This window comes from Emydura macquarii, unplaced genomic scaffold (assembly GCF_026122565.2).
Source record: "Emydura macquarii macquarii isolate MOO-44397 ecotype Brisbane River unplaced genomic scaffold, CSIRO-AGI_Emac_v2 contig_318, whole genome shotgun sequence".
In the NCBI taxonomy this organism is placed as follows: Eukaryota; Metazoa; Chordata; order Testudines; family Chelidae; genus Emydura; species Emydura macquarii.
The window spans coordinates 3485434-3510590 of record NW_027130455.1 but is presented as its reverse complement, the minus strand read 5'-3'; the positions used below and the strand labels follow the sequence as shown (position 1 = coordinate 3510590).

The following is a 25157-nucleotide window of genomic DNA, read 5'->3' as shown; positions in this document are numbered from 1 at the left end:
AGTGTTGAAGGGGTGGAACTCTGGGTATGCCACCTCCTCACCCAGCCATGCACCTATGGGATGTGAAACTAGCCTGGCAACAGTCGTTTCACTTTTCTGGACCTTGATTTTAAGGACCCAAGCTTCAGGATCATGGCTGCGCCCTACAAGCATGCATGGGGTAGGCGAGAAGGTTCCTTGAGCCTCCTCCCCACCTTTGTGATGTGAAATTCAAAGATAGCATAATCACGATAAAAAGTAAATTGACTAGTGTCTTAAGTTTTCTCTCCTTCTTTCCACTGCATCTCCATCAAGTTTTATATCAAGATGGTGATGATGAGATAGAGAAAAATTACCATTAACACTTCTATCTGTCTCCCTCCCCATTTTCTGCATCTCTGACATCTTTAAAACATTCTTCCAAATTATACCGTTTATGTTACCTAGAAATGTGATTACCTGAAATGAATTATTCTGGAACACATTTAAGTGGGAATAGTTTATGCAGACAAAGTTGGCACAGTACAGGCTGTTCACTGAGAATGTAGGCAATACTCTCACAAATAAAATATTCCTAATATAGTTAAAGGAAATATTAAGTAACAGCTGAGAAGTATTCAGAAGTGACAATTCACTCAAAGAGAGACGTTTCAGAGCCGTCTGTCTTGATGCAGTCTGATTCTCCAAAACAGACTATATGTCCCTAAATGGGGCTTTAATCCACAATGCCTTTCAGACTTGAAAAGAAAATAGTTTGCTACCATATGATTACTGACAGGCTGGAACACTCCACAAATGTCACACCTCTAACATACAAGTAAAGTGATCTGGGGGAAAAAGCAGTTTAGAACTAACATTTTTCAAAACACGGGGGATGTCATACAGCTAAATGAAAACGTACATGTTCATGTTTTGTGTGTCTTTTATGAATATTTATTGTTTCAAAATTCTAGATAAAATGAAGAACAAATCCTTGGTTGTAACTGATGCACATTCTAGGCTACATTCTACCCTAAGTCGCATGCAAACAGCTATCACAGACAGTTTGAATGGATGAAGTCAGTGAATCTTGTGGACATATCAAAGGGATGAATGTGTTCGGGCAACCTAGAATTTCAGTCAATATGACCTTAATAGTAAGATATCCCATTCTGAAACTAATACCAATCTCCAAGACAATTAAAATTCCCATCTTACTGATTCCGACCATCTCATAAAGTCAGTACAGAAAGTATGGAAACTTTGCAGCTTGCCAAATCATTTGAGTATCACATCCATTAAATCTCTCACCTACCCTATACTAAAATCAATCCATTTTGATACTTTAATATATTATAATTGTAGTCTTTAAATTAAAGCAGAAGATACATAGAAATAAGCCCAACTTGAACTGCTTATTCAAGCTTGACAACTGAAAGTAGTTTTGTGTGGTAAGGGCTTTCTTTTCTCCTACATTATGTATACCTTTTCTGGCCTTTTCCCCTGTTGAATGCAATGAGGTATCTTAAAGTTGCAAATGGCTAAACTAGAAAATGCCTCTCTCCCTTCCAAAAAAGACAATAAGTGAACTAAGTTTCATCATTAAGAACTCAAAAATCAAGAAATGTACATGTGCATCACAATAGAGTCAAAGGATCATGACAATTTTTCAGTTAATACAACTTATTTTTCTACAGCCTTTGCTATTCATATGTAACTTCTTGTGATTCCCTCCCCCCCATTTTTGTATACTTATGATATTTTAATTATCATAAAAGTTCATTATATATCTTTGACTTTGATTTCCTATAGGATACATACTTTAGCTAAAAGAAAATTTATTTTAATAGTTCAAGTTCTGCTCTCAATTACATGAATGCAATCCCCATTAAAGTCACTGGACCTCACATCAGTGCTACTCAGAGCATAAATTGGGCACCCTACATTCTTTTCAATCAGCTGCACAGATGTACCTAGGTACACTTCAAAGAAGAAAAAGTTAATTGACGCTTATTTAGCTGAAAATAGATGTGATATATATTTGCTCTTATATCCTCACTAACCCTCCATGCTGCTATACAAGCCCCTGATTCTGCAATCTGACTCATACAGATGGACCCCTGTGCCCCAGCAGAGCCCCACTGACTCCAACAGGGGATCATAAAGGCATAAGGGTCCTCCTGAATGGATAAGATTGCAGGACTGAGACTTGAACTGGTGGCATGTTGTGTAAGAATATTGATCTACATACTTCCCAAATAAATAGCTTTGTGGCCATCTCATTCATATATATCCCATTTGTAGCTTTATGAATAATCAGAGGCACATTTCATTTCTGCTGAGATCGGACGAGTTTTAAGAATATACATTTGCAGATGTAGCAGTTCTTTACAATTCATTCCCTCCACCTTAATTTCAGCTGAGAAGAAAAAGAAGTTTATTCACCCTGCACTTCAAGAGAGAAAAACTTTTAGGTTCCTTTTAATATAAAATTTGGCATTGTGACACAAGTCTCTTGGCACCTCTGGAGGATCTAATGAAACCCTGCTACTCCTCCCCGTGGTCTTCCCTAGGAGGAGGTCTTGGTGAGCCAAACAACAGCTCCGGGTTTCTGGAATTAATTCCCAACCAAGGTTCAGAGCTCAGGGAATCACTGCCATCTGAGAGCATCTCAGCCCATTTAGAAGAAACATCTTGAACAAAGGTGTTACTCTCAAATAGGAGAGAACAAACTAGAAACCAGGACTGGGACTTCTCAGGAATTATATCAGCCACCCAATGTAGTGTATTTATTTTTCATCGTTTTATTTTATGAATTCACTGCTTGTAAAACTGCACGGAAAGAAATGTAGCTACAGATATTTGCCAGGTTTGCGTCCCGTAGGGTTAACACAGAGCCCTTGCAACAAAACTCCATCTGGAGATGGTGGTGTCAGATGATCAGTCCCAAACCTCAGGTGAATTTTCTCATTTGATACTCTCCCAGATCCTACTTCAAGCGAAAAAATACAGTTGTATACACTACGAATGTGGTTGAGGCATCTACGGCAGTTTGATTTATTGTAGAGAAGCTTATATACTAAATATATCAATCTTACACTGTGGTCTCTTTCACAGATTTCATAATCTGTGATGGATTATGGGTTATAATTTTACAACCAATCTCATACAAGTCTTCGTTTTTTGAATCAGTAATAAATACTCTGTCATCCATCAACTAGAACAATTTAAACTATCTACTCTATGGCTTTTGCTGCACAATTATCATCTGAGTTACATGATCCATAAAAAAATTCAAGCATTCATATTTAACATGATGGATCTGGTTGCTCCCAAGAACATGGCAAGTTCTGTACTTATTTATATATATATTTCATGCTTTAAAAGTATTTCTTAGGGCTGTCAAAGGATTAAAAAGATTAATCACGATTAATCACACAATTAATCACGCTGTTAAACAATAGTATACCATTTATTTAAATATTTTTGGATGTTTTCTACATTTTCAAAAATATTGATTTCAATTACAACACCAAATAAAAAGTGTACAGTGCTCACTTTATATTTATTTTTATTACAAATATTTGCACTGTAAAAAAGATAAGCAAAAGAAATAGAATTTTTCAATTCACCTCATACAACTACTGTAGAGCAATCTATCATGAAAGTTGAACTTACATAAAGAACTATGTAAAAAAATACCTGCACTCAAAAATAAAACAATGTAAATCTTTAGAGCCTACAAGTACACTCAGTCCTACTTCTTGTTCAGCCAATTGCTAAAACTAACAAGTTTATTTACATTTAAGGGAGACAATGCTGCCCACTGCTGATTTACAATGTCACCTGAAAGTGAGAACAGGTGTTCACATGGCGCTGTTGTAGCCAGCATTGCAAGGTATTTACATGCCAGATATGCTAAACATTCACGTCCCTTCAATCAGCATTCCAAAGGACTTGCTTCCATGCTGATGATAGGTTTTGCTCGATAACGATCCAAAACAGTGCAGACTGACACATGTTCATTTTCATCATCTGAGTCAGATGCCATCAGCAGAAGATTGATTTTTTATTTTTTTTTTTGGTGGTGGCTTGGTTTCTGTAGTTTCTTCATCAGAGTGTTGCTCTTTTAAGATTTCTGACAGCATCTTCCACACCTTGTTCCTCTCAGATTCTGGAAGGCACTTCAGTTTCTTAAACCTTGGGTTGAATGCTGTAGCTATCTTTAAAAATCTCACATTGGTACCCTGATGCTGTCTGTATTGTGGGGGACCATTTATAATATTCTTGATATTAATATTGCAAAATTACAATAATTTGTATGAGATATGCCATGTCAGGTACCATTGGAAAGGCTATAATTTGCTTAGTATGATAATATTGTTTATGTGTATGTATCATATTTCTATTGTAAATTATGGATATGGCAAATTAGTGTCAGCATTGATGACTCATCGGGGGCCATTACTTTTACAAGGAGCCCAGGGAGAGAAGCCAGGATGGCAACGATGTGTCATCAGGACATTTAGGGACATGCCTGTGGTCACAGGGGCTGCAAGTGACTTTTCCTGACCACGTGGTGTGAGATTGTGCTTGAAACAAGCCACATGGAAGACCAGAGACTATAAAATGCAGTTGCGTCATCTCCATCTTGTCTTCATTCCTTCTTCCTACCTCTCAATCACCTCATTTACAAATGAAGTTATGAAACAAAGGACTGAGACTCATCCAGGTATGGATGTACACAGGAGGAACTATACGAGCCTGCAAACTCCTGAGTTCTGCTGAGAATCTGATATATATGGACTTTAAAGTAATTTGTATGTATCTGATTGCTTTGACTATTTAACATTTCTCTTCTCATTTGTTTCTTTCCTTTTATAATAAACCTTTCATTTTAGTTACTAAAGGATTAGCTGGCAACATGATATTCTGGGTAAGACCCAAACTTATATTGATTTGGTAATGTGGCTGACCTTTTGTGGATCAGGAGAACATTTGGTAAAGGGAATGAAGTTTTAATAACTTATCTCTTTACTGGACCTCGTTGCTAATTGAGGGCCAGAGACTGCAATAAAGGGGTGTGTGTATTTCTTTTTGGGGGATTCTTGATAACCAGTGTAGGGAATCAGGAGCATTGTTTGTGACTGGCTGGCGAACCTAAATGTAGTGTTAACGACCAATTTGGGAGAATTTGCTCTACTTTTGCAGCCTGCTCTGACCTTGGCATTTTCAGGTGGGCTACCCTATGTACGGATGGGTCATAGTATCTTTGCATTTTGTCAAATCAGCAGTGAAAGTGTTCTTAAATTAAACAACATGTTCTGGGTCATCATCCAAGACTGCCATAAAACAAAATATATGGTTGAATGCAGTAAAACCACAGAGCAGGAGACATACAATTCTCCCTCAAGGAGTTCAGACACAAATTTAATTAACGCATTATTTTTTTTAACAAGTGTCATTAGCATGGAAACATGTCCTTTGGAATGGTGACCGAAACATGAAGAGGCATATGAATGTTTGGTATATCTAGCACGTAAATACCTTGCAGTGCTGGCTACAACAGCGCCATGTGAACACCTGTTCTCACTTTCAGGTGATATTGCAAATAGGAAGAGGGCAGCGTTATCGCCTGCAAATGTAAACAAACTTGTTAGTCTTAGCGATTGACTGAACAAGAAGTAGGACTGAGTGTACTTGTACGCTCTAAAGATTTACATTTTTTGTTTTGATTAAAGATTTCACGACAGTGTTTATAAGACTTGGGTCATTAGCCCTAGTATCCCTGACAACTCAGTCTCAAGTAATTATATTCTGGCTACCTATATTCCTCTTGAAATTTCACTTCTCATCCAGTAATGTTTTAAAATTGTTTATCTAGTTGCAGTTTCAGACCAGAGGTGGCTATGGATTAAGAAATTCCTGTATGTATTTTATATATCAATTTGTTAGGTAAAATCATTATTATTTTATTGCACAAAGTAGTGCTGAAGAGTCCACTCTCACATCAATTGCTGTTTAGCTGCCAGTGTGTTCACATCTGCGTGCCACTACATGATTAAACAGCTTTTGTCCTAAAAGTATTCTGAAATCCTTAGCTGTAGAAATCTGAAAAACGTTGACTTTGTTTATTGCACCTCTCTGGTTCTGTAGAACTCCTGGAGTTTGTGTTATTGTTCATTTTTCTTGTTAGACTTACCCTCAGAAATGCTGTAAAACATTATCAACATAGGCCACGGAGGCAGGAGAGCCACTTTGGCCATATCCTGACCACTTTTCAGCCAGGCCAAACCTGCATGGTGCTGCAACCCTGCACACCAGGTCCCAACACCACTTGCTTAAATTTGGAGGAAGAAGGAGCCACCTGAAAGGGGAAGGGGAAGGTCAGGCAGGAGCAAATCTGTTCCCCCACCACACACCATTTTAAATGACACTTAGCGACCCCTAATAAAGATTTTCTTCAGATACTGACATTTTTCTGTTATGGAATCCTTTTGGTGGATTTACCTCTCAACTGCTTGTACCAGGACTTTTGTTATTCTTCATCCACCATAACAGCCAAGCTACCATAAGTCCTTGAAGTGTTATGGGCAGATCCTCAGCTAGTGTAAATTGTCATAGCGCCATTGACTTTAATGTGTTTCATTTAAATGGCAACACAGAATGTGGCCTAAATTTTCCAAAGTGATGAGTGATTTGGTCAGTTTTTGGGTGCCCAACTTGAGACACTGGTCACTTTGGGCAATGTATCCTTGTCCCCATAACAATCAACAATAAAGTCAAGCTAGTTTACTTCTGATCACATCACTTCACTCCAACTTTACTTTTCTTAACTTCAGTTGCTTTTTTAAAATCAAGATTTTTATAATCAAGGTCAGAAAAAACATCAAGTACTATATATACCACATCATACAAAAATGGACAGAAATTAGATGATTAAAATTTTGCTTCACTTTAGTGGACAACAGAAACAAACATTCTTCATAAAATGGGTTGGGTAATTAACAAGAAGATTATGCTGAGAGCTTTGGAAAAATAAGATAACGAAAGAAATTGCTGCAAACCTAACTTTGGCCTTTTCGAATCAGAACTGTCAGATGCTTTAGTCACAACTAGAACACACATCTCAAGACTGGAGGTTTTTATTATTATTTTATTTAGTTCCCAGTACCTCTGTGATATTTTTATTAAAGTGCTCTAGAAAATCTTGTCTTCTCTTACTATCTCCCTATGATTCTAACTGTATTGGAATCAGTTCACTTCCGCCTCATTGGCAGGGTGGGGCTTAATACCTTGATTTCATGTAGAGGTCTGCACCCCTTGTGCACTGCACAGCAGAACTCCATGAGAAGTCTGTTGTGCCCCAATACAAAGGGTAGGTATGGAGATGGGCAGGTAAGCGCATGACTGTGCAGATCCGCTGGCAATTTGTTTCACATAGTAAGGGGCACGGAAGCTGTCAGGTCATAGGATTAGGCTTCTGAAAATTTTACCAGCTTGTTTGTATCCATCTACATTAACTTCTTAAGAGCATGTTCCCCTTTAAGTTCCCAGAATAAAACCATATCATAGCCTTTAAATTATCATTCCAAAGCACTGACCTTGTCCACTTCATGTAGCTTGGAGCCAAAGGTAAGTGATTTATGAAATTTAGTGTCATAAAACATAATATAATGAAGCTACCAAAATAAACCATGAAAGGAATTACACCTTCAATTTTCATATAATGTAAAACACTGTCAGTGAAGCTAAATGAATTAAAAAATTTCAATAGCTGTGGCACCCTTAATAGCCAACTAAAGAAAGCAAGCAAGAGATTTAAAAACATGTATGCAGTTCTAATCATCTTAAGAAAACAGTGCACAAATGGAGAAGATACCACACAGAGTAATATAGAAAATCAATTAGCTTATACAAAGTGATACAGAAAATCAATTTTCTCATTTTAAAAGAGAAGTTAAATTAGGTATCTATTCTGAGAGTATGAAAAAGAAAAGATTAGGAGGATTGTCACAGATGTAAGAGTTTCTGAAGGGAATTGTGACAGATATGGCAATTTCCTGCAATATCATTGATAAACTGTATTGAATTGAGTTTAAGTATCTTTTGAGTCCATTGCATTAAATTCAGAGTGTATGTATTACTGTGGGATGGGAATGTTTGCAACCTCTCTAGGGGCAGGTGTAAGGTGAGGACTGAATTGAAAATGTGCCAGACAAGAACTGGCTTTGGGGACAATAAGTGTCAAGCAGTTTTCCTGGGGAATACCTTGGGGGGAGGTTAATGCAAATTCCCCACATCTGATTATGCAAAAACCCAGCCTTTTGAAGCTATGTCCTGAAGAGAAGGTGATTGTCTGGAGCCTTTTTTTAAAAATTGGCATCACATTAGCTATCTGCCAGTTATCTGATACCATGGCTGTTGTAAGCAATAGGTTACAAACCACCACAAGTAGTTTTACAATTTCATATCCGAGTTCCTTCAGAACTCTTGGGTGAATACCATCTGGTCCTGGGGACTTATTACTGTTTAATGTATTAGTTTGTTCCAAAACCTCCTCTATTGACACTTGATTCCGAAACAGTTCCTCAGATTTGTCACTTAAAAAGAATAGCAATCTCCCTCACATTCTCTGCAGTGAAGACTGATGCAAAGGATTAACGTTACTTCTCTGGAACGGCCTTGTCTTTATTGAACGATCCTTGAGTAACTCAATCCTCCAGTGGTTCCACTGATATTTTGACAGGCTTCCTGCTTTTGATGTGCTTAATTTTGTTGTGGTTGCTATTTGTTATTGTTTATAGTATGGTAGCCTCCAAAGTGTGTGTGTTTGCATGTGTGCTTTCAAATCCTTAGGGAAAATGCCAAACATTAGATTACTACTACTTAGCAGGCCCAGAACCTGTACATACAGAATGATCCTGACAAAGTATAGTACTTTGATTTGGGTATTTTAATTATATCTAAAAATAAGGCAGCAGAGTGACCTTTATAAAAGAAATGAGGATTTATCTGCAGTATATCTGGATATGCTTGACACAGGAACTCTCTCATACTAAAAAACACAGTGCATTCATCAGAAAGAGGAAACCCTCCATTTTCAAGGGGACCTAATCAGCTAGTTATAATTCTGAAATACCAACAAAGTGCCAGAGAGCTGTTGCACCAAATTAATCTGATCTTAAAATCCTTGATGGGTGAATAAAAAAAGTCAGGGAAGCAGAAATTAGAGCAAACTGGCAAATTGGCAGAGGAAGATATTGCTAATACCACTTATGGTAAACGGATATCTGCACAGATAGGTGACAGTGTACCAGCCTGCATCCTATACAGAGAATGAGTCCACCAGGCAAATGCCCAGTTGTCATTTGGCTCAATCTGAATGATAAGGCAGACACAGGAGGATGACTGTGTTGCTCCTCTAAACTCAATGTGTCCAGTTCTGATATGAGAGGTGGAGCAGACACAAATCCTGCAACAGTGAATTCCCAAGATGTCATGACTAAAGCAAACGTAAGTGTGAGCTCTTTTCCTTCTTTTTAAATACTGACTCAACTGGCCTAAACAAGTAATTTGTTCTCTGTCAGCAGAGGATTACCCAGGGCCTGTCATGATAAAATACGTGAGCTCCTCCATCTGGGCTGTCTAACAAGACTTTCACTGACTTCGGCATAGCTAGGATTTCACCCCAGAAGGTCACGTGTGCCGCTGATTGTAGGAGACACCAGATTCTTGCCGGAACATATTATCAGAACAGCATATGTAAGCTTCCACTGCCATTGCCCAGTCTCTGCCTCTTCCGTGGAAAGAGGACTTCAGTTTCCAGAGCAGGCAGTGGACTCCTTTTTGGAGCAGTGGGCATCGTCTGTGGTTCTCTCCTCATTTTGACCTGTGACCAGCTCTTCCCTCCCCTTAAATTTTTTGTCCCCCATGATCTCTTGAGTTCTGACTTCTCTTTACCCTTCTAAACCTGAGCAGTTGGACCTCCAAGCTATTAAATAGGTCAGCAACTTTAATCCACCCACCAGCCCATTCTCCTATCTGTTGAACCATGCAGGTCCTTACTGGAACTTTCCAATAATCTCACTCCTTCTTCCTTCCCTGTTGGCAGGAGGTGGGCTTAGATTTGTTTTGCTTTTAATTATTGCTGCATATAGGAGAGTAGGATTGTTGGTATGATTAAGGGTACTACTGCAGGGATGTTTGAGTGAAGAGATGGACGTTGGGTTGTGCATTTAGTTCTGAGTGATACAAGATTATTTCTACATTATCTGTCATTCTTATTTCATCTGACAGGTTAGTTCATAACCACCAAAACCATATTAAAAAAAAAGCACTTCATATGTAGTAGAAACCCCACCGAGCAAGTCTATCCCACAGTACCAGCTTTTTTGTCTAATTTAGTGAATTTTTCTTTATGAAAGTAAGTCCCTGTAGGCTAAAACCATGCAAGCAGGGAGCTGTATACATTTCCCAAACAGTTTTGACAATGTACCTAAATCCTGATCTGCAGCACCCCAGCTATTCCCCTAGTAAGGTTCATGCATCTGATCCCACTCTTCCTTACTTGTGCAAAGTAACAGGAGCTTATTTTTGGAGATGTTCAAATATCTTTCCCTCAATTCCTCACCAAACTGCATTCACTACCATTTCTACCAAAAGGAAGGATATGCTGAAGTCATTTTGAAATGGATACAGAAAATAAACTGGAAATTCAATAAGCCACTTCCACATTGTTTCCCATAATTTCATGCATAATTGCATAATTTCCTAACATTATTCTTGATTTAAGTACTTAAATTATGAGTGCTTAACAAATAATAAAGTAATTATACTACTGATATCAAAATGCTAATCCATGCTAGAGAAAATTGCATAAAATGTAATTCTCACTATATTTGTGTCCATATTTAATTATCATAACTTCCATTTGAATGCATTCTAGTATCCCAAAGCCCTTTACAAGTTACTGTAGCGTAGACGGTCTTTGTGCATGCACACGCACATGCACCATTGCAGCCATCGCTGAGGTAGTTGTCTAATGTTACACAGCACTTTGGGGTCGGAAATTAACAATGTTCTATCCCAGTAAAATTACAGAGATTATTTAGGTAGGCAGAATGTAATTATCCAAACTCCCCCAGTCATGACCCCTATGCTGAGGCACAAAGGCCATGAGGTGGGTAACAGCGCCATAATGCTGACTTACCTTCACTTGGGTATTTCCATTACACTAGAGGAATTCTCCACGTTGCCACTCACAATAGCTTTCCACTGCTAGCACAGAGCAGCTGGAGGAAGATATGTGGCAAAAAAATTGGTCCTTGTTATTAACACAGATATTGCAAAACATGAAATACACTGTGTACGCACACTATTTCTCACCATTCCACCTCATCTCCATCCAACCTTAGCAAATCACATATACTTACATGCAAAATGCTTGATGTCTTAAAAACATAATCCTTTTTGCTTAAAGAACAGACTTGTTTTTGTATTCAGTAGCCAGATGAAAATCTATCTGTAAATGTACATTATTCATAAGATTCTACAAGCATTTAAGTAATTCTACAAATAAACTACTACACATCAGACCAGCTGGATTATTAAATTTGTCGTAAACAGGAGGTCACTCACCAGGTAGCCTGAGTTATCTGCTATCTGTTATCTGTAAATTCAGTTTGGTGCATTGTTGGTAAATATGTATTGTCTGTGGTTAACCTGTAATAACCACCTTTCTTCACCAAGTGGAACATACAGAGCTTGACTCGCCTCCAGTTGGTGCGCTGGTATGCAATTTGGAATCCCCTGCTGGTACAGGGGACTGAACAGCTTCAAAGTGCACTTAGGAGGACTCCATAGAATATTTCCCTGTGGAGGCCACTCAAGGGATGCGCTGGAATAGAGCAGTTAGAGGAATCCCGGCCACACCCCTCACAGTGGCCAGCCTCATTCACTTCGGGGGCTATGCTGTATGGCTCTATGACCTCACTTCCAACAGGCCTCTGATTCTCTGAGGCAAAATGGATAGTGTTGGCCTGAAATCCTTCTTCCACTGTCCCTAAAGAACCACTGAAGCATGAGCCTCCATTTCAGCTCTGAGCCACAGAAAACTTTCTAGTTATAGCTCTTCCCATTTTTTGATGGCACAGTAAACACAAGACCATCAAAGATATTTATAGCTCTTGATGTAAAAGGAGAATATGTCAGGCCTCTTACAAATAACTCTGAAAACCATTAGCAAAATGGTCACATATTTTCAAGAGGGTATAGCATCTCAAAGCCTCTAAGCAGCAAGACTGGTACTCTCAGACACAGATGCCATATTGCACCATGCTGCCCAAAGAGATTAGGTCTAATGAAGAGTCTGAAAGATAATTTTACAGGATATTTCATGCAGAGCAGTTGAGAGTGGAAATAAAATGGATGCCAGAGGAATAGCTGAAACTATTATATTGCATTCAGTGAAATTTTATTACACATTTTGCTCAACATATACACGGGTTAAAATATGCATTGACTTTTATGACGCCTAGATATTACTTGATTTGAAAATTGCTGAAGCTGAGGAACAAGCTGTGCCTTCTGACAATTGCAAAATTCAAAATTCTTCTCCTGTTTTAATGTGATATTCTGTTTGATTTACAGCTCATCTTTTAATGCACACTTGTTTCTCCACACATTTACAAGAAAATATGTTTTTCATTATGCAAATTATTTTTAAAACTTGAATAAGCAATATAGACAGATTGGACAGACATCTTCATTTTGGCTGGTTCTACAATAAACGTCATTCAGCCCCAAAATTTACATATATGTACTATCATTATCACATCAGATAGCACATCTGCAACCAGAGTGGGATTAGACTTCAAACCAAATTCTCAGTCCTATTTTCCATCTGTAAGACCAGACTGCCTGTAGCCCGATCTATAGATTATGTATTATTATATTGATTACTTAAGAATTCCAAGTTATTCCAAGTTTGAGGCTTGACAGGTTCTTGTCCTAAAAATCAGGCCCAGTATTATTAATATTACTATATAGTTGGGACCCTCGATGTGCAAGGTTGCAACATTCACACTCTAGGAACTCTTCTATATTTACAATAATTTATTAATACATTTAACAAAATCACAAATACTCCAACTCAGTAAAGGAGATAGAGATAATACAAAATGTACATCTGCACATCCATATACTCACACCATCCCTTGCAGAACAACTGGAAATGTTACGCACTATCTTCCTCATCACCTTCCCCCCCATCACCAATGACCATCGTTCTGGCACCTTCCAAGGGCTACATATCTCTCTCTCCTGTCTCCCACAGGCTAGAATACAACTTTTATAATATGTTACGCTGACGCCACTACCTCTAATGTATATTCAGTAGAGGTTTCCCATCTCTTCCTTATTTGTATTTCCTCTCCCTACTAATGTTAGGGTATCCTTCAATAGGTTTACTTATCAATGATATCAACTTATTATCAAATAAGTCATTTCATTGCCATGGCACTCTTGTGGTCAGTCATCTGAGGATGTAAGCTCATGTTCCTGTGATTGGCTCGTGTTGTTATTGACAAACTTCAGAATTCCCTCTTACACACACTATTTTCAGCTCCCCAAACTTGGGGGTTTCTGTTGGGCCATTTATCTGTGCCAAACTTCATAGGCCTCAAACCTTATGCTAATTGCTGAAACAAATGTCTTACAGGCCTGTAGGTTCCTTGCATTACTGCTGAATATAATAAAGGCAGAATAAAATGAAAACAAGGCAGTGAATATAATGAAGGCCAGCTAGCCCTATGGGTTACAGACACCAGAGGAACAAATAGCCAAACATTTGTACTTCAGCAGACTTTTTAAACATGCAGGTCACTATATATCTTTTGTTCCTTTAAAGGGACAGCATGACTCCAGAGGAAGAATATCTACAAATCCATCATTCCTAAAATATAACCAAATACAAAAGGTCTTCTTATCTACATATTTTGGAGATAGTCTGAAGTGTATTTTTCCACCAAAAAGTTTGGAGATTGTTCTGAACTTAAAGAGAAGTGGATATTTCAAGCTGAAACTAGAGCTCAGATATTGGGTATTGTGCCGTGCAAACTTCTCCTAATGCTAGTCAAAAAGATAGAAAAGATTCTGAAAATTGCAGCATGCCATCCCAAGGGTGGGAATTTCAAAAGTGCTTAGTCAGAGGGAGTTGGATGCCTAATTCCTTTAGGCACTTATGGAAATCCCTCACTAAATTTTTGTCTCAGGGAGCAGTAAACTTTACACAATAGCTTTTCCGTTAAACTTTTCACTTTTTTCCCCCCTCAGCAGTATTAGGGATCACAATATTTGGATATAATCTCACCTCACTCTCTCAATCTGTTTATCCTTTTACAATTACAAAGGCTCTCACTTTCTATAGACAGTAACTGATCATCTATACAGTTCCAAGTATTGATCTGTTTTCATTCACTTTTGGTGTAGTGTTATTTCCCCTCTGTTGAAATTCCTTTTCTTCTCTGCCTGATGCATATGCCAAAGCTCCATAAAAAGATTTGATCTGACTCACAAGAAAGGTAGTAGCTGCCTCTGATATGAGAAAGCCATTCTCGAGACAGATGCTGCACGTAGGATTGTCAGTATTATAATAGATTACATCGTGGCAGATACAAAGCATCACCTATATTCCCTTTACTAGTTAATAGTACTGAAGCTCAAGTTTAGCCACTAATCTGCCAATAGGCCAGGGATGTGATGCTTTTTCTAGCCATAGCATTAACTGCGATGCTGAACTAGTGTATGCCAGTTTATTATTTTCATTTATTTTACAATTCATATGTACTTTTCTAATGAAGCAAAATAGGCCTAATTAAGCCCAAATTTAAACAGGCATAATCCCCTAAAGTCAATGCAGCTGTATCCACTTATGTTGGCTCTAAATTTGGTCCAATATGTCAGAACCCCCAAAAATTGATCAGATTTACAGGACTTCATAAAAATATCATTACCAGATGTCACCACTAAAATCTTTGATGTTCATTATGCCCCAACAAAGAACTTGTTTTGTTCTTTAAAAAATGTATATTATCTGTGAATAGAGCATATCAAGCAATCTGATCAAAAGCAAAATCTGATCAATACAAGGAGTTTGTTCCCAAAAAATGCAAACCCCTTTGTAATGTATTAACCAAGTTTGGATCAGTAGCTGAACCATTTATCTAGCCCTGTTATGGAATAAGGGAAGGTAAATGATGAGAAGGAATATGTTCTTTTCAGCAGACCTGTGTTTTTTTGTTAAACAAAGAACTATATACTAAGGCCCCCAAAATGCAAACATTTACATGTATACTTAACTTTACAACATATGTAGACCCATTAATTTAAAGTGTTTTAATGTGGTTTGTAGGATTGGGGCCTTAAATTGTAAATACAATGGACAGTTTTCCTTATATAGTTATTTTAGAAGTCTGTAAATGGTCCCAACATTAGAAGACCTTGAGATATACAATGCATTTTCTCAAGGCAATACAAACACAATAAAGAGGCTTGACATGCATAGAATGATCACTAGATGAAAACATTTCCTTAAGGTTAGCACACTTTCAATATGCTAAACCTGTTATGCCATTAATTGTGTTGTTCCTACAGTTATGATGAGAAAGAAGTTTTCTCAGTTCTTACTCAGGCACAGCATTTATGGATTTCAGTGAGTTTTTCCTCAGTAAAGAATGAGAAGTCATAGAAGTATAGGACTGGAAGAGATCTCAAGAGGTCATCTGGTCCAGTCCCCAGCTCTTAAGGCAGGACTATGTAATAACTAGACCATCCTTGACAGGTGTTTGTCTAACCTGTTCTTAAAAACCTCCAATGACAGAGATTCCACAACCTCCCTAGGCAATTTCTTCTAGTGCTCAATGACTAAGAATTTACTCAGGACTATGGTAGAACTGCCACATCCCAGGTGAGTGCCCTAAATACTGGGCTATAAACTGTCTCTTTCTCTCTGGCCCAATAAATATTTAGTTATTTATACAAAGTGCAACAGCACCAACAAAAGAGATTGTTTTCTGAGAGGGAATGAACACAAATTTCAAAACCTTGAAATGTTTCACAAAATGGAATTCTTGTTTTCCAGCCAGCCCACTTGCAGGATATTTTTTACTGACTTTAAAGTTGCAGATGCTCCATGTACATTTCTACCTCTGAAATAAGTGAATTATTACTAGTAATATACTGATCAAGATTCATGGTGACATTATTAGAGTAAGTACCAGTTTTACATCAATCACACACTGTCATCATTGTAGTCCAAAATACCCATAAAAAGAGTACATCTTCATTTAAGACTTGTGTCCACTTTCGTTCCACAGCTTAAGCTATTTCTTCTTGTGCAATGCAACTGAGATGAAGGCAAGTTAGATTTATACCTTTTATTCAGGTATTAAAGAGAGGCTGAAAATGAAAATTATTGCCTTTCTTCTTTTAATCACCAACAGCCATACTGACAACTTCACAAGTTTGCATGTTAGGAATCCAAAAGTGAATCTTATAAATAAATAAGCAAACAAGTAAATATAGATACCCCGACTCTGTTCCACAGCCATCACAGCCCTTATCCTATCTGACCCTGAAGGACAGGCATTCAGAAAACTTATTTTCCTAGGGACCAATCCTGTGAGGTTCTGAAAGCCTACCACTCTCACAGATATCAATGGAGAATGCTATTTAGGAGACACTCAGCTTGTAGGACTGAGTCTCTAAATTGTTGATAACATAAAATGCTGCAGCTGAATCTTCAGCTGCTTACTTCCTATTTTCTGGCTTTTATTTATATATAATTTTTTATCTTCCAGTAGAGAGAGAGAGAGAGTGCGCACGTTCACAGTCTCTTGAGATAAGCACACAGTGCCAGGTAATTTATATATATAGTATAATTAAAGTCATAATTGGAATTAATCTGATAATAAATTCAAGAAAAATAGTAAACTGAAGAAATAGTTTGTTTTACAAACTTAACGGGAATTATTGTTGCATAGTTTTACACACACACACACACACACACACACACACACACACACACACACACACAGTGTAACATACAGCATTCTTTGTATTCTATATAGTTAACAAGAATATACCTTTGTCATCTGGCCCACTTACCTTGTTAACTACAAATATAAAGAAACTGCCAGTAATGAATTGATGAACACTGAAGTCTTGATCCTGCCAAAATTTACACAGAGGATTTACTTTATGCACTGTGACTAGTCCCACAGACTTCAGAAGGGCTACTCACAGTGTAAGGCTAAGCATGTGCTTATGTTTTTTGGAGAATTGGACCCTTAGCTAGTAATTTAGCTAATTTAAAGCCTACAAGTAACTGTTTACTTTAGTAGCATCTATGCACTTTTGAAAGTGCTAATAATTAATATTAGCGATAAAACTGTAACCTAGTGTTATCTATTGGTTTGATAATGCAACTTATTCTAACAATCTCTCTGCACTATATGAGAAGTGTTCAACTGTATCTCAGATGTATTTATTTACTTACTCGGAGTCTCTGGAATGGAGTGGGGAAGAACAAATGAAGTGGCAGGAATCTTCCCACAGGTCAAATACAAAGTGGGTGACAGATAACTCTGTAACACCTCACCTTTAACTTATCCTTCTTCAAATATTGTGCTATATTGCTCTGCATAATAGCCTTAGAGTAAAAAGTTCTTACATCCTTTTTGTATGTGCACCTGACAGTAAGATTCTCCCCCTGCCCCCCATTACTGTTTGACAAAAATGTCAAAAATTGGATATACCAAGAAACACACTATGTGAAAGGTAAGTAGATATAGGTTAGAACATTTTACTTTAACACCACAGTTGGTGCTAGTTTCTTAAAATTATCTAACTCGCTATCAAAAACTATTATACTTTCTCCTAGATCTGCACATTAACTTAGATACAATATGAGACTTTTTTATCTACCAGAATAAGGCCGTAAAATGTTTGCTATTATGTGATTCAGACAGAGAGCAGAAATAAAAAAGTATTTTAAATATTCAGCTCTGGATATACTTGATATCAGTATAAATATCCAATCCCATTGCCGGTTGAGTGATTTTCTTACTATTGTTCTCTTTCTACACAAGGATGGTTGATAAAGATTTATCTAGGCAATGTACCATTGGTCATTGATAACCAAAGGAATCAGTTAAGTAGTAGGATACATGAAGGAGCGTGTCAGTATGAAAGAAAGTTTGTCTTGTGATAATCACCTGAAATGTTAAGATTCTTCTCATGTCACCTAATATAATCATTTCCCCCCTCTTTGGATTGCTTCTTCCCTCAGAAACACTAACAAGTGATAATTACACCAGTCACATTGACAATACGTAACTAGAGGCATTGTAGGCAATGCATGTATTGCCCTGATTTAAAAAAAAATATTCCTGGAATCTTAGTACTGTAAAAGATAGAACATTTAAAGTATAATCTTCTTACACGTTGCTAATTTAAAAATGATAATAATTCAGTGGCACTCTGAAAATCAAATTGTTCAAGCCTGGATGATTTGCACTGTACATGCTGATGGAAAAGATTGTGGCTTTATGAATTAGAATACAATGTGCACCCAACAGGGACCACAGAACATAGAAGTTATCACCATGACTATAGAAAACCCATTGCATGGTGTTAATTTTAAACAGACCAGTACAGTCCATATCATGCTCCATATTTAGTTAAATTTATTGTATTCAGATAGATTAGGACTTTGTTTCAGTGCCATTATAGCAGGGCATATGTTACAGTACCTTCCATGTGTTTAGTGTTTGTCTATTCCAAATAACTCATATTCAATGACTTTTTTCTCTCTTTCAAAAAACAATTACAATGCACAATTCTAATGCAGGAAAGATGACCCATTTGGATTAAGTCCCAATCTGATCTCCATTTCACCCGTCAAAGGATGTTTCCTCGCAATAAATTGCCTGTATATATGTTAGTAGCAAAAAAACAAAACAAACAAAAAAGCCTGCCAGATGTCTTTTCTAGAGATATGACATGAGGCAAACAAAAGTAAAAAACATCTCCATTAGCAAACGGTAGTATGAAAATGAATGGCACATTTGTGCATTTGCTTTTAGAGGAGGACCAACTAAAGTAACCCCTTTCAAACTAAGCCTTGAAAAAGTATGTGCAACTTTCATTTCAAAAACTGAAATAAAGATTGCGAAAATTTCCTGGCAGGGTGGTAGCTGCGGAGTACGACTTTGTTACAGCCTCCTTCCCAAGCACTGGTGAGCAACCCTTCCCCACCTAGAGCGGTCACACGATGCCTTGTTGCCATCTGGGCGCATCCTAGCGAACCACGCTGCTGCTGCTGCTGGCGAGAGGGAAAGGGCAGAACCTGCTCGGGGAGTGCTGGAGAGGGGGGACCCGGATCTTTCACAAACCTGTGTGTTTGTTTTGAGCAGGCTACTTATTTCCTATAAATATTATCAACTCCTATCCACCATCTGCCTCCTCCCGCCCCCTGCTCTCTCATTAGACCGGCGCCCGCTCTTCACCGGTCCCTGGCGATGCAAACACCGAGCTCAACTAGGAACTCCCGCCGGTTTGTTTCGCGAGCGGTCCCAGTGGGAGCAGGGGAGCCAGCAACGCCGCGCGCGGGCCGGGCTCCTCCGCCCCAACACCCCGCCGCGCGCGCCCCAGGGCCGCACCCCGCGCAGCCCCGGCCAGCTGCACAGCGCTCCCGGCGCACCCGCGCGCGGCGCCTGGGCTCGGAGCGGGGCTCCCGGGCTTGCAGCGGGGCTCCCGCGGCTCCCCTGTCCCCACCCCACCGCACCGCACCGCACCGCACCCGCGCGAGCTGCCAGAGTCTTGGCTCCCCGTCCCCGCCCCAACGCGCACCTGCGCCTCGGGCAACTCCTGCTAGCTGCCCGGGGACGCCAGCCGCCGGAGGGAGGCGCCCCAACCCTCCCAGCGCGGCTACCGCCTCTCTCCCCTGCCGCCACCCCCAGCCTGCAGCGGCGCGGCGCGGCACTCACACGGGGTAGTAGGCGTAGGGCGGCAGGCAGTTCTCCTCGCACGCCCCGGAGGCCATGAGCAGATAGTCCTGGCTGTCGTTCCTCCGGCCCGCCCCGGCCGAGCAGGGCTGGCCCTGGCTCATGCCCTTTCCGCTCTCGGAGCTTCTCGCCGGGGCTGCAGGGGCTCAGGACCCCGGGCGGGAGCCGCGGAGAGCCGGGCGCCCCCAAAGGCGGCAACGCAGCCTGACACTCGCCGCCGCTCCGCTGTCGTGGGGCGGCCGGGCTGGGGCACCGGCTCCCTCAGACTGCCAGGGAGTCCGGAGGAGAAACACTGGGCGTCCGCGCAGCCGCTCGGGTCGGCGGCAGGAGAGCACCGGCGAGCAGGAGGGCAGCAGAGCCCGCGGCTGCCTCCACGCCCACAGCCCGGCGCGGGGCCAGCAGCCACAACCGCAGCAGCCAGCAGCTCCCAGCCACACTGAGCGAGCGAGCGAGCGGGGTTCCTATGTCAGTCGGCAACATCCTCCTCCCCAGTCGTCATTGCCCAGCGCTTGGAGAGATCAGACGTGAGTAAAAGTTGGTCGGAATTGTCCTTCCTAAAGCGGCAAGAGATCAGGTCCCAATGGGCAGCGCAAGCTGGCCAAGTAACTTGTCTGGAAAGCCACATCAAGTCTGGAAAGCCACATCCCCCTCCCGCTCTGAGTGAGCTGCTCCCTGGATCCAGACACCACAGTCCCAGGCTGGAAATGGAGTCCTCCCTCCCTTCTCTTTTCATATTTTTCCTATGATTTGCAGATAAAAGTAATATTCTGCTATACTAATTACACTGCTTTCCGGCAGTTGGAGTCCTTCTGAGGCTTTTCCCCTCTTCGAGAATTTCATAAATAAGTCTTGGAGATCAGTTTAGTTCTAGTCTGTAAATTGAAAAACAAACACTCACAGCCACAGAAGTGTAAAGGAACAAGGGTAATTCATCTGCCTTTTAAAAATATAATTGAAAAAATCACTTAATTGTTTAAAAATAAAGACTCTATTCACTGTCTTTTGTAAAAGACATTATATATAATATGAGGGTCAGCAGCTCAGTAAACAAACCAATTTTGAGAGCCTACTAAACTGCTAAACCATGGTCTTTGAAGACACTGTCAAGTTTATTCCGCAGTGTTCAGCAACGGGACACCTTGCTGATCCCCCATCTTCTGAGGAAGTCTGACGTGCCATCACCAGACAAAAAACAAAAACAAAAAACAAAAAAAAAACACACAAGGCACCTGGCCTTGACAGCATCCCAGCTGAGGTTTTTAAAACAGGAGGAACAATGATCCAGCACAAACTCCACCAACCCCTTGACAAAATCTGGACCTGTGAAGAAATGCCATCTCATCTTAAGTATACCAATATTCTTATAATATTCAAGAAAGGGGACAAATCTTGTGAGAACTACAGAGGTACTGCCCTTCTCTCCATTGCAGGGAAAATCCTTGCTGAGATCCTACTAAACCGCCTCCTCCCCTTTGCTGAGGAATTGCTCCTTGAATCGACTTCAGGCAATCTGGAGATACAACCAACACACCTTTGTGGCATGACAGTTTCAGGAGAAGTGCAGAGAGCAACCATAGGAACTCTTCATTGTGTGCATTGCACCAACCCAGTCCTCGGATGCTATCAATCACGATGACCTTTGAAAGATGCTGTGTAGGCTTGTCTGCCCACAGAAATTCATTTCCATCATTAGACTGCACTGTGATGGTATGACTGCCACCATGCTGTGCAACAGCTCAGAGATCGAACCATTCTTCATTCGCACTGGTGTCAAGCAGGGCTGTGTCATTGCTCCAACACTCTTTTCCATTTACCTTGTCATGATCCTGATTCTCATCCACGACCACCTTACTGACAGAATGGACACTGAGTATCAGATAGACAGCTAACTCTTCAATCTCCAAGGTCTCCAAGCAAAATCTAAGATCACAAGAATTGGAATCACTGACCTTCAATATATAGATAATTGTGTCATCCTTGCACACACACAGGCTGACCTGCAAAGCACCCTAAATCTTTTTGCAGATGCCTAAAACAGCCTGGGTCTCTCTCTCAACATTGGAAAAACCAAGGTACTCTACCAGCCCCCTCCTGCACAAACTACTCTTCGTACTCCATAAATCATCAGCAGCAGAGAACCCCTGCACAATGTGAACCATTTCCCATACCTTGGCAGTCCCCACTCCCAAACAGCCAGCACTGACACAGAAATTGAATACAGGATCCGCTGTGCCAGTACATCCTTTGGAAGGCTACTTAAATGAGTCTTCAATGACAGAGATCTGCAAACAGGCACCAAGATTTTGGTCTAAAAGGCAATTGTCATCCCCACCCTCCTCTATGGGTGTAAAACCTAAGTCATCTATAGATGACATCTCAAGCGGCTGGAGTGGTTCCAGCAGCACTGACTTAGGAGGATCCTCACGATCGGTTGGGAAGACCAACACAATAATATGAGTGTTCTCTCTGCAGCCAACATCAGCTGTGTAGCAGCGCAGGTCATGAAACACCAACTTAGTTGGGCTGGTCACTGTGTACCTATGCCTGATATTTACCTCCTGAAGCAAATTCTCTTCTCACAGTTGAGTCAGGAAAGAAGAGCTTGTGGATTGCATCGGAAGTGCTTTAAAGACATTCTGAAAGTACACCTTAAAAAGGGTGGTATCAATCCAACAAGCTTGATGCAGAACAGAACACAATGGCACCATGCCATACACCAAGCTACAGCCAATTTTGAGGAGAACAGACATGCTCATGAGACAGAGAAGCGACAAAGGAGGAAAGAGGACACAACACTAGCCAACAACTATGTCTCCTCCAAGATTACAACTGTCACCTCTGTGAGAAAATCTTCAGGGCACGAATTGGGCTCTTTAGCCACCTAAAAATCCACTAATGAACCCTATATAGTACAGACATCATCCTCATACTGTGGGATAGCCAAAGAAACAAACCAATAGGGCCTTCATTAATGGAAATGAAAAAAAACCCAAAAAACTCTATATGGAAATAGATTTCAATTTCAGATGTTTACATCAACCACAAGTTAAAATGACATACAAATACGGTAAAAATCTTCTTATATTAGCATTATGCACATGCTTAAATGTTTGCAGGTCATCATCTAGCATCCATTCTTGCTCCCTTTCAAATCATTTCCACAATTAGTTCCAATGACTTCTAAGGGAGCAGCAAAAAGCCCCTTACGCTTTACTTTTACGTAGAAATGTAGTACTGATACACATGCTCCTGTAAACTCTGTTCATTTGTTTCACCACAAGATATTTTTCCATCCCTTTAATTTAACATTCCTGACACTAGGAGAAAAAAAATGATACTGTAATTATTTATATGCTGCCATGGCACTATAGTTTAGCAAAACGATTGCAGAAACCTAATTTAACATGCAAACCACAGCACAACATTTAGCAAAACCCAGTCCCAATTTATTTCTATTCCATTTCCATGAGGACTTTAACACAATGCTTATGATACACTTACTTTACTACAGTAGTTTGTACATTTAAAGTAATTCCAAAGTATCAAATTATCCTGCAAAATCCTGCAGGATATTTAAGAATACAGCTCCTTTGAAGTACTTGAAGTTATACTGGGTGTATCTTTGAGAAAGGAAAATTCATAACCAGATGTTATAATTTGTGAATTTGTAATATAAAATAAGTATATTCTAATAAAATATTCTAATAAAATTCCCCCTCAAGCCTCTCCCAGAGTCACATTAACAGCATTTTTTAGCTGGAAAGTCTGATCAGTCTCGTAATGAAGTCTCTAATACTGTGTTGTGTAACTTTTTTATATCCTGGATATCCACTTCTACCTCTCTTGGTGATAGTCTGAAAAATAGACCTCTTTATTAATTTGTTAAGTCTTGAACAATTACTTTAAAAATGAAGACAGCTGCCCCTGATATCTGCTTACTAGGTACTTATACATGCCTCATGGCTGTAGTATTTGACAGTTGAGCCACTGAGACTGGCTTTCTCCCAGCTGCTGAACTGTGAGAGGAAAGTATATAAAGAACCTGATCCAAAGTTCATTGACGTCAGTGGGAGTACTTCAATGAATTTAAATGGGCTTTGGATGAGGCCCTAACAGAACTTCTGCTATGGTTGCCTGAGCAAAGGCCATGAGACCACCCTGCCTGCTTCTTCCCCCAGCTGCTAATTGCTGGAGGAGGAGGAGGAGCACAGCAATTGCTCCTTACAGAATGTATCATAATGTCACTATATAAATCCATGCCCACACTTTGAATACATGTGCAACTCTGGTCAACCTTTCTCAAAAAAAGATATATTAGAATTGGAAAAGGTACAGAGAAGGGCAACAAAAATGATTAAGGGTATGGAACAGTTTCCGTATGAGGAGCGATTAAAAAGACCGGGACTGTTCCACTTGGAAAAGAGATACTAAGAGGGAATATGACAGAGGTCTATACAATTGTGACTAGTGTGGAGAAAGTGAATAAGGGAGTGTTATTTACTCCTTCAAATAACACAAGAACCAGGGGTCGCCCAATGAAATTAATAGGCAGTATATTTAAAACAAATATAAGGAACTACTTCACACAATGCACAGTAAACCTGTGGAACTCATTGCCAGGGGATGTTATGAAAGCCAAAATTATAAGAGGTTTAAAAAAGAATTAGATACGTTCATGGTTGATAGGTTCATCAATGGCTATCATCTAATATGATCAGGGATGCAACTCCATGCACTGGGTGTCCTAGCCACTGATTGCCAGAAGCTGGGAGTGGACGACGGGGTAGATCACTCATTCCTTGTTCTGTTCCTTCCCTCTGAAGCATTGGCCACTGTCGGAAGATAGGATACTGGGCTAGATGGACCATTGGTCTGACCCAGTATATCCATTCTTAGGCTGAGCCTCTAAACCTGCCCACCTATATGAAGGCCCCATTTTCAAGGAGAGGAGAATAGGGAAATAGCCACCTGGCTCTGCCACTATTACGATTACTGCCTCTTGAGCAAATGAGCTTGATGGCTGATTTTTTAAGCTTTTCCTTTTTATTCTTCTTCTTTCACCCCACATTTGCTACTTTTTTAATAGCAGCGTAACCCTTTTTCCAGGTGTTAATGGCAGCAAAAAGGGCCAGG

The 25157-nt window shown here is 39.9% G+C and overlaps 1 protein-coding gene across 1 annotated transcript in view; it reads right to left on the bottom strand.

Annotated features, from left to right (window-relative positions):
• The window catches only part of TRPC6 (transient receptor potential cation channel subfamily C member 6), a 121609-nt gene extending 101481 nt beyond the window's left edge, over nt 1–20128 (bottom strand). The window contains exon 1 of the mRNA XM_067567501.1: nt 20007–20128. Within this exon, the coding sequence (XP_067423602.1) occupies nt 20007–20128 (122 nt within the window). The remainder of the gene's footprint in view (nt 1–20006) is intronic.
• Nucleotides 20129–25157: the final 5029 nt, after the last annotated feature.